The sequence below is a fragment of the Entelurus aequoreus genome, linkage group LG17 (genome assembly GCF_033978785.1).
Source record: "Entelurus aequoreus isolate RoL-2023_Sb linkage group LG17, RoL_Eaeq_v1.1, whole genome shotgun sequence".
Taxonomy (NCBI): domain Eukaryota; kingdom Metazoa; phylum Chordata; class Actinopteri; order Syngnathiformes; family Syngnathidae; genus Entelurus; species Entelurus aequoreus.
In genome coordinates, this window is record NC_084747.1 from 10,117,991 (window position 1) to 10,131,805 (window position 13,815).

Genomic DNA, 13,815 nt, shown 5'->3' on the forward strand with positions numbered 1-13,815 from the left:
TGTATGTGTGTGTAGTGTTTCATGGCCATTCATTTAGTGCCTTGCCAGAATGATGGATCAATGTTTACATGACTTGTCACAGACTAAAAAAACTTCAGCTAGAATCACAGAAAGTAGAAAACATCTGCTGCGATGGACATTAGGACACTACAAATTAACAATGGTGAAAAAGTCGATATTGAAATACACTGCACAACCATCCATCCATCTTCTTCCGCTTATCCGAGGTCGGGTCGCGGGGGGCAGCAGCCTAAGCAGGGAAGCCCAGACTTTCCTCTCCCCAGCCACTTCGTCTAGCTCTTCCCGGGGGATCCCGAGGCGTTCCCAGGCCAGCCGGGAGACATAGTCTTCCCAACGTGTCCTGGGTCTTGCCCGTGGCCTCCTACCGGTTGGATGTGTCCTGAACACCTCCCTAGGGAGGCGTTTGGGTGGCATCCTGACCAGATGCCCGAACCACCTCATCTGGCTCCTCTCGATGTGGAGGAGCAGCGGCTTTACTTTGAGCTCCCCCCGGATGGCAGAGCTTCTCACCCTATCTCTAAGGGAGAGACCCGCCACCCGGCGGAGAAAACTCATTTCGGCCGCTTGTACCATGATTTTGTCCTTTCGGTCATAACCCAAAGCTCATGACCATAGGTGAGGATGGAAACATAGATCGACCGGTAAATTGAGAGCTTTGCCTTCCGGCTCAGCTCCTTCTTCACCACAACGGATCGATACAGTGTCCGCATTACTGAAGACACCACACCGATCCGCCTGTCAAACTCACGATCCACTCTTCCCTCACTCGTGAACAAGACTCCTAGGTAATTGAACTCCTCCATTTGGGGCAGGGTCTCCTCCCCAACCCGGAGATGGCATTCCACCCTTTTCCGGGCGAGAACCATGGACTCGGACTTGGAGGTACTGATTCTAATTCCAGACGCTTCACACTCTGCTGTGAACCGATCCGGTGAGAGCTGAAGATCCTGGCCAGATGAAGCCATCAGGACCACATCATCTGCAAAAAGCAGAGACCTAGTCCTGCAGCCACCAAGCCGGATTCCCTCAACGCTTTGACTGTGCCTAGAAATTCTGTCCATAAAAGTTATGAACAGAATGGGTGACAAAGGGCAGCCTTGGCGGAGTCCAACCCTCACTCTAAACGTGTCCGACTTACTGCCGGCAATGCGGACCAAGCTCTGACACTGATCGTACAGGGAGCGGACCGCCACAATCAGACAGTCCGATACCTCATACTCTCTGAACACGCTCCACAGGACTTCCCGAGGGACACGGTCGAATGCCTTCTCCAAGTCCACAGAGCCCATGCAGACTGGTTAAGTAAACTCCCATGCACCCTCAAGGACCCTGCCGAGAGTATAGAGCTGGTCCACAGTTCCACAACCAGGACGAAAACCACACTGTTCCTCCTGAATCTGAGGTCCAACTATCCGGCGTAGCCTCCTCTGCAGTACACCTGAATAAACCTTACCGGGAAGGCTGAGAAGTGTGATCCCACGATAGTTGGAACACACCCTCCGGTTCCCCTTCTTAAAGAGAGGAACCAACACCCCGGTCTGCCAATCCAGAGGTACCGCCCCCGATGTCCACGCGATGCTGCAGAGTCTTGTCAACCAAGACAGCCCCACAGCATCCAGAGCCTTAAGGAACTCTGGGCGGATCTCATCCACCCCCGGGGCCTTGCCACCGAGGATCTTTTTAACTACCTCAGCAACCTCAGCCCCAGAAATAGAAGGGCCCACCACAGATTCCCCAGGCACTGCTTCCTCATAGGAAGACATGTTTGTGGGATTGAGGAGGTCTTCGAAGTATTTTTCCTCCACCAATCCACAACATCCGCAGTCAAGGTTTAGCAGAACACCATCCACACCATACACGGTGTTGACAGTGCACTGCTTCCCCTTCCTGAGGTGGCGGATGGTGGTCCAGAATCGGTTCGAAGCTGTCCGGAAGTCGTTTTTCATGGCTTCCCCGAGCTCCTCCCATGTCCGAGTTTTTGCCTCTGCGACTGCTGAAGCCGCACACCGCTTGGCCTGTCGGTACCTGTCTGCTGCCTCCGGAGTCCTATGAGCCAAAAGAACCCAATAGGACTCCTTCTTCAGCTTGTCGGCATCCCTCACCGCCGGTGTCCCCCAACGGGTTCTAGGATTACCGCCACGATAGGCACCAACTACCTTGCGGCCACAGCTCCAATCAGCCCCCTCGACAATAGAGGTGCGGAACATGGTCCACTCTGACTCAATGTCCAGCACCTCCCTCGTGACATGTTCAAAGTTCTTCCGGAGGTGGGAATTGAAACTCTCTGACATGAGACTCTGCCAGACGTTCCCAGCAGACCCTCACAATGCGTTTGGGCCTGCCAGGTCTGTCCGGCATCCTCCCTCACCATCGCAGCCAACTCCCCACCAGGTGGTGATCGGTAGAAAGCTCCGCCCCGCTCTTCACCCGAGTGTCCAAAACATGAGGCCGCAAATCCGATGACACAACTACAAAGTCGATCATGGAACTGCGGCCTAGGGTGTCCAGGTGCCAAGTGCACATATGGACACACTTATGTTTGAACATGGTGTTTGTTATGGACAATCTGTGACGAGCACAAAAGTCCAATAACAAAACACCACTCGGATTCAGATCCGGGCGGCCATTCTTCCCAATCACGCCTCTCCAGGTTTCACTGTCGTTGCCAACATGAGCATTGAAGTCCCCCAGTATGACAAGGGAATCACTCGGGGGCGAACTTTCCAGTACTCCCTCGAATGTATCCAAAAAGGGTGGGTACTCTGAACTGCTGTTTAGTGCGTAAGCACAAACAACAGTCAGGACCCGTCCCCCCACCCGAAGGCGGAGGGAAGCTACCTTCTCGTCTACTGGGTTGAACTCCAACGTGCAGGCTTTGAGCCGGGGGGCAACAAGAATTGCTACCCCAGCTCGTCACCTCTCACTGCGTGCAACGCCAGTGTGGAAGAGAATCCAGCCCCTCTCAGGAGAACTGGTTCCAGAGTGCGTCGAGTTGATTCCGACTGTATCCAGCCGGAACTTCTCTACCTCGCGCACTAGTTCAGGCTCCTTCCCCCCCAGCGAGGTGACGTTCCACGTCCCAAGAGCTAGCTTATGTAGCCGAGGATCAGACCGACAAGTGCCCTGCCTTCGGCTGCCGCCCAGCTCACACTGCACCCGACCTCTATCATCTCTCCATGAGTGGTGAGTCCATTGGAGGGGGTACCCATGTTGCCTCTTTGAGCTGGGCCCGGCCACCAGGCGCTCGCCATCATGCCCCAATGTCGGGCCTGGCTCCAGAGAGGGGCCTCGGGGACCCGCGTCCGGGCGAGGGAAATCTGAGTCTTTGTTGTTGCATTCCCATAGAAGTCTTCGAGTTGCTCTTTGTCTGATCCCTCACCTAGGACCTTTTTGTACTATTGCTAAGTGCTAAACAAAAAATACAAAGTATGAACATAACTCATTTCTGTAGAAACTGCCCAAATGCTGAAACTGAACTGAAGTGCTGATGGAATAGGGCTGGACAATATGGCCAAAAAAATGATCACGATTATTTTGTGCATACCATCCAATCTCGATTAATATCACTTTTTTTTTAAATTAAAGGCAGATTGTCTGGTGCAGGATAATAGCGAGTACAGTTGCATCCCTACTATTTACTACCACAGTATCTTGTAACAGACATTTCCGCCATGTTTGATGGAGGTAATATATGCTCACAGCTGACAACTGTCATTTTGTTCATGTCTATAATTGTGTTTACTAGAGTTGTAACGGTACAGGTCACCCACGCTTCGGTCCGTACCTGGTTTTAGGACCACAGTTTTGCTTTTTTTCCCCCAAACATTCTGTGGGGTAAAGACAACAACCTTTTTTCTTTTTTAGGCTTGTCATCACAAACATTCTGCAGGAAACAAAGTATCGGTGGTAGACTGAATACTGTAGGATTTTTATTTCAAGTAAACATTTACTAAACTATACTTTAAACGTTGAATGATTATTTCAGGGACAAAATGTTTTTATCCACAAATTCTAAAATGATTTAAAATTTAAAAAAAAAAGTGTCTGCAGAGTTTTTTAGTACATGTTGTATCAGAGGATGAGAAACTTTGCAGACACAAACAAAAAGTCTGATTGAAAAAATTTTAAAACACAGGATCACAGTCAATAAAAGCGGATTCACACACCAGTGCGCGATCATCTGTGAGCTGCGCTGAGCGCACCTCCAAGAGCGCTCGCGCGCGCGTAACCCCAGCTGCTACAGGCAGCTGCTTTCCACTTCCTTGTGTGCGTCCCTGAGTCAAGCTGTGTGTCTTGTGCTCCTGGATCTTCCCTGTCTTCCTCGTGCTTCCTGGTTCTCCACTCCTCGCTTGCCCCCGGACTATGACGATTCGCTCCTGCCTCACGACCACTCTTCCGCCCCCGGACAACCCTGCCTGTCTAGCCCTTGTCTGACAGCACCGCTCCTCTCAACACACCTCCAACATTTACAGTAAAACACATGGTCTGACACCCATTTCCTGTTGGTTGTATACACATTATATTATATTTAATATATAGTTATATAACATAATATAATATATTCTATAATTGTATATATATATATATATATATATATATATATATATATATATATATATATATATATATATATATATATATATATATATATATTTCCTTTAATAAAGACCGTGTACCTCTTGCCTGGTATACTTACTCACCCCGGAACAAACTATTTGCTTGCCTAACAGAATTTATATTGTGACATCCAGCGGACACATTTAGAACTGCAGTTTTACTTTTACTCTTTGCAAATTCATCTCGCAGGCCGGATTGAACCTGTTATGTCCGAATGTCGAGGGAGGTGGGGGTTGGGTTGTGGGTGTTGGGGGTTAATTGTTCATATGTCTCTGATTTGCACATCAATCAGTCTGAGGAGTAAAAGTTGGCACTTTATTAAGGGATTGATATATATTTTCCCTTGTGGGTTCTTATGTGTTTTACTGCGTCTGCATTATGTGTGAACCTTTTACAGCACACTGAACAACTAAATGGTTTTCCTGCAGCGTGTGTTCTCTTGTGTCGACACAAAGCGCTGTTCTGAGAAAAGCTTGTACCACAAACTGAACAGATAAATGGTTTTTCTCCTGTGTGTGTTCTCATGTGTTGAGTTAAAGAGCCATTTCGAGAAAAGCTGTTGCCACAAACTGAACAATTAAATGTTTTTTCTCCTGTGTGTGTTGTCATGTGTTTAGTCAAAATGCTATTCCGAGAAAAGCTTTTGCCACAAACGGAACACTTAAATGTTTTTTCTCCTGTGTGTGTTCTCATGTGTTCAGTCAAAGAGCTATTTTGAGAAAAGCTGTTACCACAAACTGAACAATTAAATGTTTTTTCACCTGTGTGTGTTCTCATGTGTTTAGTCAAAATGCTACTTCGAGAAAAGCTTTTGCCACAAACGGAACAACTAAATGTTTTTTCTCCTGTGTGAGTTCTCATGTGTTGAGTCAAAGAGCTATTTTGAGAAAAGCTGTTGCCACAAACTGAACAATTAAATGGTTTTTCACCTGTGTGTGTTCTCATGTGTTTAGTCAAATTGCCATTTCGAGAAAAGCTGTTGCCACAAACTGAACACTTAAATGGTTTTTCTCCTGTGTGTGTTCTCATGTGTTGAGTCAAATCGCTATTTCGGGAAAATCCTATGCCACAAACTGAACAATTAAATGGTTTTTCACCTGTGTGTGTTCTCTTGTGTTCAGTCAAATGGCTATTTCGAGAAAAGCTTTTGCCACAAACTGAACAATTAAATGTTTTTTGTCCTGTGTGTGTTCTCATGTGTTGAGTCAAATGGCTATTTTTAGTAAAACTTTCAGCACAAACTGAGCAGCTCAAACATGTTTTACCTCTCTTCTTTGTAGAGCATTCAGAGTGTTTGTTGTCAGTGTGAGTCCTCATATCGCCTTCACAGTCTTTATCGCTGCTCAAAGGTTCTTCAACCTCGTCTTCAACCTCACTATCTGATAGTGGAGCTAAGAGGTTGTCTAATTGTGGTTTCTCTTCATCATCTTCAGTCTTCACAGAGAGAATACTCAGTGGAAACTTGGTGTAATCAGCTTCCTCTCGTCCTAGAAGACACTCTCCCTCCTGAGTGATGCAGAGTTCCTCCTCTTCCTTTTTAATGCAGGGTGGTTGTGGAGTCTCCTGCTTCAAAGTGGAGCTCCTCCCTAACTGAGGGGAAACTTCTTCTGGATTACCGATCAGCTGCTGGACGTCTGCAAGACACAAACAATAAAAACACACTTTCTTCTATGTACTGTATGTGTGTGTAGTAGGGTTGTACAGTATACTGCTACTAATAAAGTATAGTGGTACTAATCAATTGAAATCGGTACTATACCACCTTTCAAAGTACCGGTACCGTTCTTTGATCTGAATGCCGCTGTGTGGCGGTGACTACCTCCAGGGCCCATGTTGTGTCGGGGGTAACACTGGGTCCATAAAGCTCCGCTCTTTGGTCGGAAGGACGAGGCCGTCGATTAGTTACAACTTGCTCACTTTATTTATTATTTCCACAGGGCACAACCGGACATCCACCATGGATGTCACTCCTGCACATGCTACCACTACCTCTCCTTACTCGCCCACTCACTTACAAAGGCTGTCCGTCGCAATGGAAGGCATGGGTCGAGCTGTGGGATCACAGACTGTGGCGATGTCTGAACTAAATGGCAAGATGGATCACATCATAGAGAGGCTTGCTGGATTGGAAAAACATGGATTGAGAGCTGGCATGGACAATTAGAGAAGACAGGCCATGAAAATGTCTGCTCGCTTGGAAAACAACATTCCTAATCTACGATCTGACTCCCTCGCATGGCATTGACGCTGTTACTTCTTATCCTTTTTTGTTTTTAAAGCTCCCATTAATGCGCTTTTAGCCTTCATTTCAGTACTGTTATTGCACTGGAGAATAATACAATGTGTTGATCAACTTGACATGCATCTGCATCACTGAACTCTGCTAAGCAATGTGCTCTACATACAACACACAAACAATGTGCTCTACATACAACACACAAACAATGTGGTCTACATACAACACACAAACAATGTGGTCTACATACAACACACAAACAATGTGCTCTACATACAACACACAAACAATGTGCTCTACATACAACACACAAACAATGTGGTCTACATACAACACACAAACAATGTGGTCTACATACAACACACAAACAATGTGGTCTACATACAACACACAAACAATGTGCTCTACATACAACACACAAACAATGTGGTCTACATACAACACACAAACAATGTGGTCTACATACAACACACAAACAATGTGGTCTACATACAACACACAAACAATGTGGTCTACATACAACACACAAACAATGTGGTCTACATACAACACACAAAGACAAAGATATGTTTCAAAGCGCCAATTTATTTCAGGCCAGAACAAATTGACACAACTATTTTAAATAGCTGCAACATAACATACATACATGATCGATTTTGTAATCGTATCAGCTGATCTGAGGCCGTATGTTTTGGACACTCGGGTGAAGAGAGGGGCTGAACTGTCAACTGATCACCATCTGGTGGTGAGTTGGGTTAGATGGCGGGGGAAACCTCTGGACAGACCTGGCAAACCCAAGCGTGTAGTGCGGGTGAACTGGGAACGTTTGGAGGAGTCCTCTGTCCGGAAGGACTTCAACTCCCACCTCCGGCGGGACTTCTCTGCCATCCCTGTGGAGGTTGGGGACATTGAACAGGAATGGGCAATGTTCAAAGCCTCTATTGCTAAAGCTGCAGCTGCGAGCTGTGGCCAGAAGGTCTTAGGTGCCTCAAGGGGCGGTAACCCTCGAACACCCTGGTGGACAGTGGTGGTCAGGGAAGCCGTCCGACTGAAGAAGGAGTCCTACCGGGGTATGTTATCCCGGGGGACTCCGGAGGCAGTTGCAAGGTACCGACGGGCCCGAAGGGCAGCGGCCGTGGCTGTGGACGAGGCTAAGCAGAGGGTGTGGGAGCAGTTCGGGGAATCCATGGAGAAGGACTATCGGGCGGCACCAAAGCTGTTCTGGAAGACCATACGGCACCTCAGGAGGGGGAAGCAGGGAACCATCCAAGCTGTGTACGGCAAGGATGGGACTTTGCTGACTTCAAGTGAGGAAGTCGTAGGGCGTTGGAAAGAGCACTTTGAGGAACTCCTGAACCCAAATACATCAGACACACCCTCCCTGATAGAAGCAGGGCCTGAGGATGATGGGGGATCGACGTCGATCTCTCGGAGTGAAGTCACTGAGGTAGTTAGACAACTCCACAGTGGCAAAGCTCCGGGGGTTGACGAGATCCGTCCAGAAATGCTGAAGGCTCTGGGTGTTGATGGGCTGTCTTGGTTGATACGCCTTTTTAACATTGCGTGGAAGTCTGGGACAGTGCCGAGGGAGTGGCAGACTGGGGTGGTGGTTCCCCTTTTCAAAAAGGGGGACCAGAGGGTGTGTGCTAATTACAGGGGTATCACACTACTCAGCCTCCCTGGGAAAGTTTACGCCAAGGTACTGGAAAGGAGGGTCCGGCCGATAGTCGAACCTCAGATTCAAGAGGAGCAATGTGGATTCCGTCCTGGTCGTGGAACAACTGACCAACTCTTTACGCTTGCGGGAATCCTGGAGAGGGCCTGGGAGTATGCCTATCCAGTCTACATGTGTTTTGTGGATTTGGAGAAGGCGTATGACCGCGTCCCTCGGGAGATCTTGTGGGAGGTGCTGAGGGAGTACGGAGTGAGGGGAACCCTGCTGAGGGCCATCCAATCTCTGTACAACCAAAGCGAGAGTTGTGTCCGGGTGCTTGGATGTAAGTCGGATCCGTTTCCAGTGGGGGTTGGTCTCCGCCAGGGCTGCGCTCTGTCACCTATCCTGTTTGTGATTTTCATGGACAGGATTTCTAGGCGGAGTCGTGGCCATGGCGGAGAGGGTATACGTCTCGGGGGGCTAAAGGTTGCGTCACTGCTGTTTGCAGATGATGTGGTCCTGATGGCACCTTCGGTTCGTGACCTTCAGCTCTCACTGGATCGGTTCGCAGCCGAGTGTTTAGCGGCTGGAATGAGGATCAGCATCTCCAAATCTGAGGCCATGGTTCTCAGCAGGAAACCGATGGTTTGTACAGTCCGGGTAGGGGACAGGACTCTGTCCCAGGTGGAGGAGTTTAAGTATCTCGGGGTCTTGTTCACGAGTGAGGGAAAGATGGAGAAGGAAATCAGCCGGAGAATCGGAGCAGCTGGGGCAGTATTGCAGTCTCTCTGCCGCACTGTTGTGACGAAACGGGAGCTGAGCCAGAAGGCAAAGCTCTCGGTCTACCGAGCTATCTACATTCCTACTCTCACCTATGGTCATGAAGTGTGGGTAATGACCGAAAGAATAAGATCGCGGATACAAGCGGCCGAAATGAGTTTCCTCAGAAGGGTGGCTGGCATCTCCCTTAGAGATAGGGTGAGAAGTGCAGTCACCCGAGAGAGACTCGGAGTAGAGCCGCTGCTCCTTCGCTTGGAAAGGAGCCAGCTTAGGTGGTTCGGGCATCTCGTGCGGATGCCTCACGAGCGTCTCCCTAGGGAGGTCCTCGTTGCACGTCCCACTGGGAGGAGACCCCGCGGCAGGCCAAGGACCAGATGGGGGGATTACATCTCCTCTCTGGCCTGGGAACGCTTCGGGATTCCCCAGGAGGAAGTCGCAAATGTTGCTCTGGAGAGGGAAGTCTGGGGGTCTTTGCTGGAGCTGTTGTCCCCGCGACCCGATTCCGGATAAGCGGTTGAAGATGGATGGATAACATACATAAGTAACAAACAGCAATAACACTAACACTAACCACGTTAAACCCAGATTCCCGAACTAACAAAGGTCTTAACTCATTCTCTTTCTATGCCACATCAATATGGAATGCACTCCCAACAGGTGTAAAATAAAGGGCATCTCTATCCTCCTTCAAAACCGCACTAAAACAACACCTCCAGGCAACTTCAACCCTAAACTAACACCCTCCCTTCCACATAATACCTCTTCGGATTGTAAATAATCAAATGTAGACACTTTTTCTTATACTTTCTGGGGCCGTACTTATCAAGCTTCTTAGAGTGCCATTTTAGACTTAAGTCCTGAGAATTTGCGAAATTTAGTCCTACTCTCAAACTTAAGAATAAAAGCTTTTTATCAACGTTCTTAAGTCTAAGAATCACTCCTACTCTCCACGATATTTAAGACACCTTCAGAGGTGTCTTAAGTGGTTAGGAGTTGCCAGCAGGGGATGGCACTGAGGCGAGAGAGACGTGCGCGAACGTTCAGGGAACGGAACAATGTTGTTTTTTTTTCATGACGAGCAGATGATCAAACGGTATCGTTTAGACGGAGCGGATATTATTTTTGTCACAGATTTAATACTTTTCGATTCCTTGTTGAGTTCTGCATGTGGCTGCAGTGGGCTAGTATATATAGAGCCACCCACACCAGTTTCAAATTAGTTGCCTAATTAATGAATTGGAAAGAAAATGTTATGACAGTAGCGTATGTGTGTGGCCGTGAGGTGAGTGACGTCAGTGAGTGTGTGGGCGATAGAAGAGAGGGAGCGGTAGCGTGAGTGCCGGCGGGGACTAGTTTGTTTTGTATTATTTTGTAGTTTATTGTCAAAATATACACTCCCATTGTCCACTTAAATATTTCCAAGATATTTCTTTATTCTTAGACAACGGATTCCCTTCCGTGATTGGTCATTTCTATGGACACAGAAATGACGTCACCTAAAATTCCGTTTACGGCACATAGTAATGTCGTAATTCAGCTCTGAGTGTGACACTTAAGATTCAGTCCTACACTTCGCTGAAAGTGTGAGTAAGACGCTTGATTATTAACTTTTAAGTGCAGCTTTCAGCGAAGAATTTATTTACTCTTAAGTCAACTCTTAGCAGACTTCTTAGGAGTAATTCTAAGAAGCTTGATAAGTACGGCCCCTGATCTCTCTCTCTGTGTCCACTACTTAAAGTTAAAGTTAAAGTACCAATGATTGTCACACACACTAGGTGTGGTGAAATTTGTCCTCTGCATTTGACCCATCCCCTTGATCACCCCCTGGGAGGTGAGGGGAGCAGTGGGCACCAAACCTATCCCCCACCCCCTCCATATCCCACATTGTAAATAATTCAATGTATGTACTCTGATGATTATCTTGTGTGATGACTCTATTATGATGATAGTATATATTTGATAGTGTATATCTGTATCATGAATCAATTTAAGTTGAAAAACTTATTGGGGTGTTACCATTTAGTGGTCAATTGTATGGAATATGTACTGTACTGTGAAATCTACCAATAAAAGTTTCAATCAATCAATCAATCAACAATATAGCTGTAAACCTGGCTTCACCTAAGGAAGGCACACCTGACATACACAAAGCCTAACCAGGCAGATTTGAATTGTTGTTTTGGGCAGTAGACGGGATCTTTGATCCAAGACACAACTTACATTTAACTAAAATGTTGTTTTCTTTGTGCTTAACAAAAGAAAAGAAGTAAGAATATCTCATACTTGCCAACCCTCCCGAATTTCAGTGCCTCTCGCCGGGACAACCATTCTCCCCAATTTCACCCGATTTCCAGCCGGACTTAAGGCACGCCCCCTCCAGGTCCGTGCGGACCCGAGTGAGGACAGCCTGTCGTCATGTCTGCTTGGCCAACCAAAAAGTAACCACAGAACATTATACCGTATAGTCGGTATAGTGTTGTGTGGTTACTTTTTGGTCGGCCAACGGTTTACGTTGTATCGCGCACCCCCTCTCCCCTCCCCACCCCTCCCCACTCACACCCAGACACACACAGAGCGCCGAGGAATGATAAATGATAAATGGGTTATACTTGTATAGCGCTTTTCTACCTTCAAGGTACTCAAAGCGCTTTGACACTATTTCCACATTCACCCATTCACACACACATTCACACACTGATGGCGGGAGCTGCCATGCAAGGCGCTAACCAGCAGCCATCTGTTGGACAATTTGCTCACATATTTGTTGTCAAAGTGGTGACCCTCCCCCCATCCTTGTTTGTGAATGACTGAGCATTTCATGGAAGCTGCTTTTATACCCAATCATGGCACCCACCTGTTCCCAATTAGCCTGTTCAACTGTGGGATATTTTTTGCCACTTGTGCCAACTTTTTTGAAACATGTTGCAGGCATCAAATTCCAAATGAGCTAATATTTGCAAAAAATAACCAAGTTTTCCAGTTTGAAGGTTAAATATCTTGTCTTTGCAGTCTATTCAATTGAATATAGATTGAAAGGGATTTGCAAATCATTGTATTCTGTTTTTACTTACCATTTACACATCGTGCCAACTTCACTGCTTTTGGGGTTAGTAGATACGTAGACGCGCACACAGCTGCTTGGCTTGATGCCAAATATTAGCACAGTTAAAACTGCCCAATTAGCAGTCAACTAATGCAAGTGAAATGACTACATTTTGTAACAAATTCCTACCATTTGTGTTTTGTCTTTAATAAATGTGTTTTACCTGCTACATGGCTTATCTGAGTACATGTATTCATAGTTTTGTTTTTAGTACTTCATTAATAATTGTATTTTTCTTAAAGCACAGACCAGGACTGGCAACCATAAATTAAGAATAACTTTATATAATGTCAGTAAAACTTTCTGTTCTATTCTAATCTAATCCTTGATTATAGCAGACTATATGTAATATGGAAAATTGTAAATTGTTCTGTGGATGCAACAGGAAAAGCCCAATGTGTTTAATGCCTTTTAATTTATATTTTAACCTTGTAAAATTGTTCTTTGACTGTGAGTGTTTAATGTAGTGTAAGATGTTCTGTTAAAATAAAGCCAATATTGACATTTTTCGTAGTTCCTTTTATTTGCAAAAGTATCTATACATTTAGTACCGGTACTAAATTATTAGTATGGGGACAACCCTAGTGTGTAGTGTTTCATGGCCATTCATTTAGTGCCTTGCCAGAATGATGGATCAATGTTTACATGACTTGTCATAGACTCAGAAAAGTTCAGCTAGAATCACAGAAAGTAGAAAACATCTGCTGCGATGGACATTAGGATACTACAAACTAACAGTGGGGAAAAGTCAATATTGAAATACATCGCAAAACTAAAAAAGATAATATCTATCTGAAAGAAGTCTGTAGTTAAGAAGTAGAGGACTTTTTTAGATATTAAATGCAGGAAATTTGATCCACTTTCTGTACAACTGTACGGAGCCCCTAAAGGGACATGGGAATTTTTTTTTTTTTAGACATGTATCTCGTGGCCACGAGAAAGTATCTCGTGGCCACGAGAAAGTATCTCGTGGCCACGAGAAAGTTTCTCGTGGCCACGAGAAACTTTTTATAAAAAAAAAAAAAAAAAAAAAAATATTAATTTTTTTTTTTTTTTTTTTTTTTTTTATAAAAAGTTTCTCGTGGCCACGAGAAACTTTCTCGTGGCCACGAGATACTTTCTCGTGGCCACGAGAAACTTTCTCGTGGCCACGAGAAACTTTCTCGTGGCCACGAGAAAGCATTGGATGCGTGCTGATGGTTTAGTGTGTGTTAAAATGGCAGTTTAGGAGTTAATATGGCTGTATTTCCAGATAGGACTTTCCCCGATGTGTGTTGTGGCAAAATGTGAATGCTTGATTGGTAGGTGTGAGACAAACACTTTATCTTCCTGGTTATTGTAACGCTACGTGTTTGACATTATTTAAGACTTTATCATGCCCGGGAAAGGACAGTTTTCCTCTTC

General features: G+C 46.0%; 3 protein-coding genes across 6 annotated transcripts in view; all 3 read right to left on the reverse strand.

Annotated features, from left to right (window-relative positions):
- Positions 1-13,815, reverse strand: part of LOC133632307 (gastrula zinc finger protein XlCGF17.1-like) — a 607,858-nt gene that overhangs the window by 315,508 nt on the left and 278,535 nt on the right. The gene's annotated exons all lie outside the window — the stretch shown is intronic.
- LOC133632342 (oocyte zinc finger protein XlCOF6.1-like) overlaps positions 1-13,815 on the reverse strand; it is a 309,811-nt gene that overhangs the window by 82,717 nt on the left and 213,279 nt on the right.
- The window catches only part of LOC133632323 (gastrula zinc finger protein XlCGF17.1-like), a 293,261-nt gene that overhangs the window by 1,291 nt on the left and 278,155 nt on the right, over positions 1-13,815 (reverse strand). The window contains exons 1-2 of one of the 3 annotated variants that reach the window (XM_062024701.1): positions 6,398-6,421; positions 4,681-6,272 (exon numbers count right to left, since the gene is read on the reverse strand). In XM_062024701.1, the coding sequence (XP_061880685.1) occupies positions 4,957-5,955 (999 nt within the window). In that variant the 5' untranslated portion in view covers positions 5,956-6,272; positions 6,398-6,421 and the 3' untranslated portion in view covers positions 4,681-4,956. Of the gene's footprint in view, positions 1-4,680; positions 6,273-6,397; positions 6,422-13,815 lie in introns of those variants that run through there. The other 2 variants (XM_062024700.1, XM_062024699.1) reach the window with 2 other exon arrangements.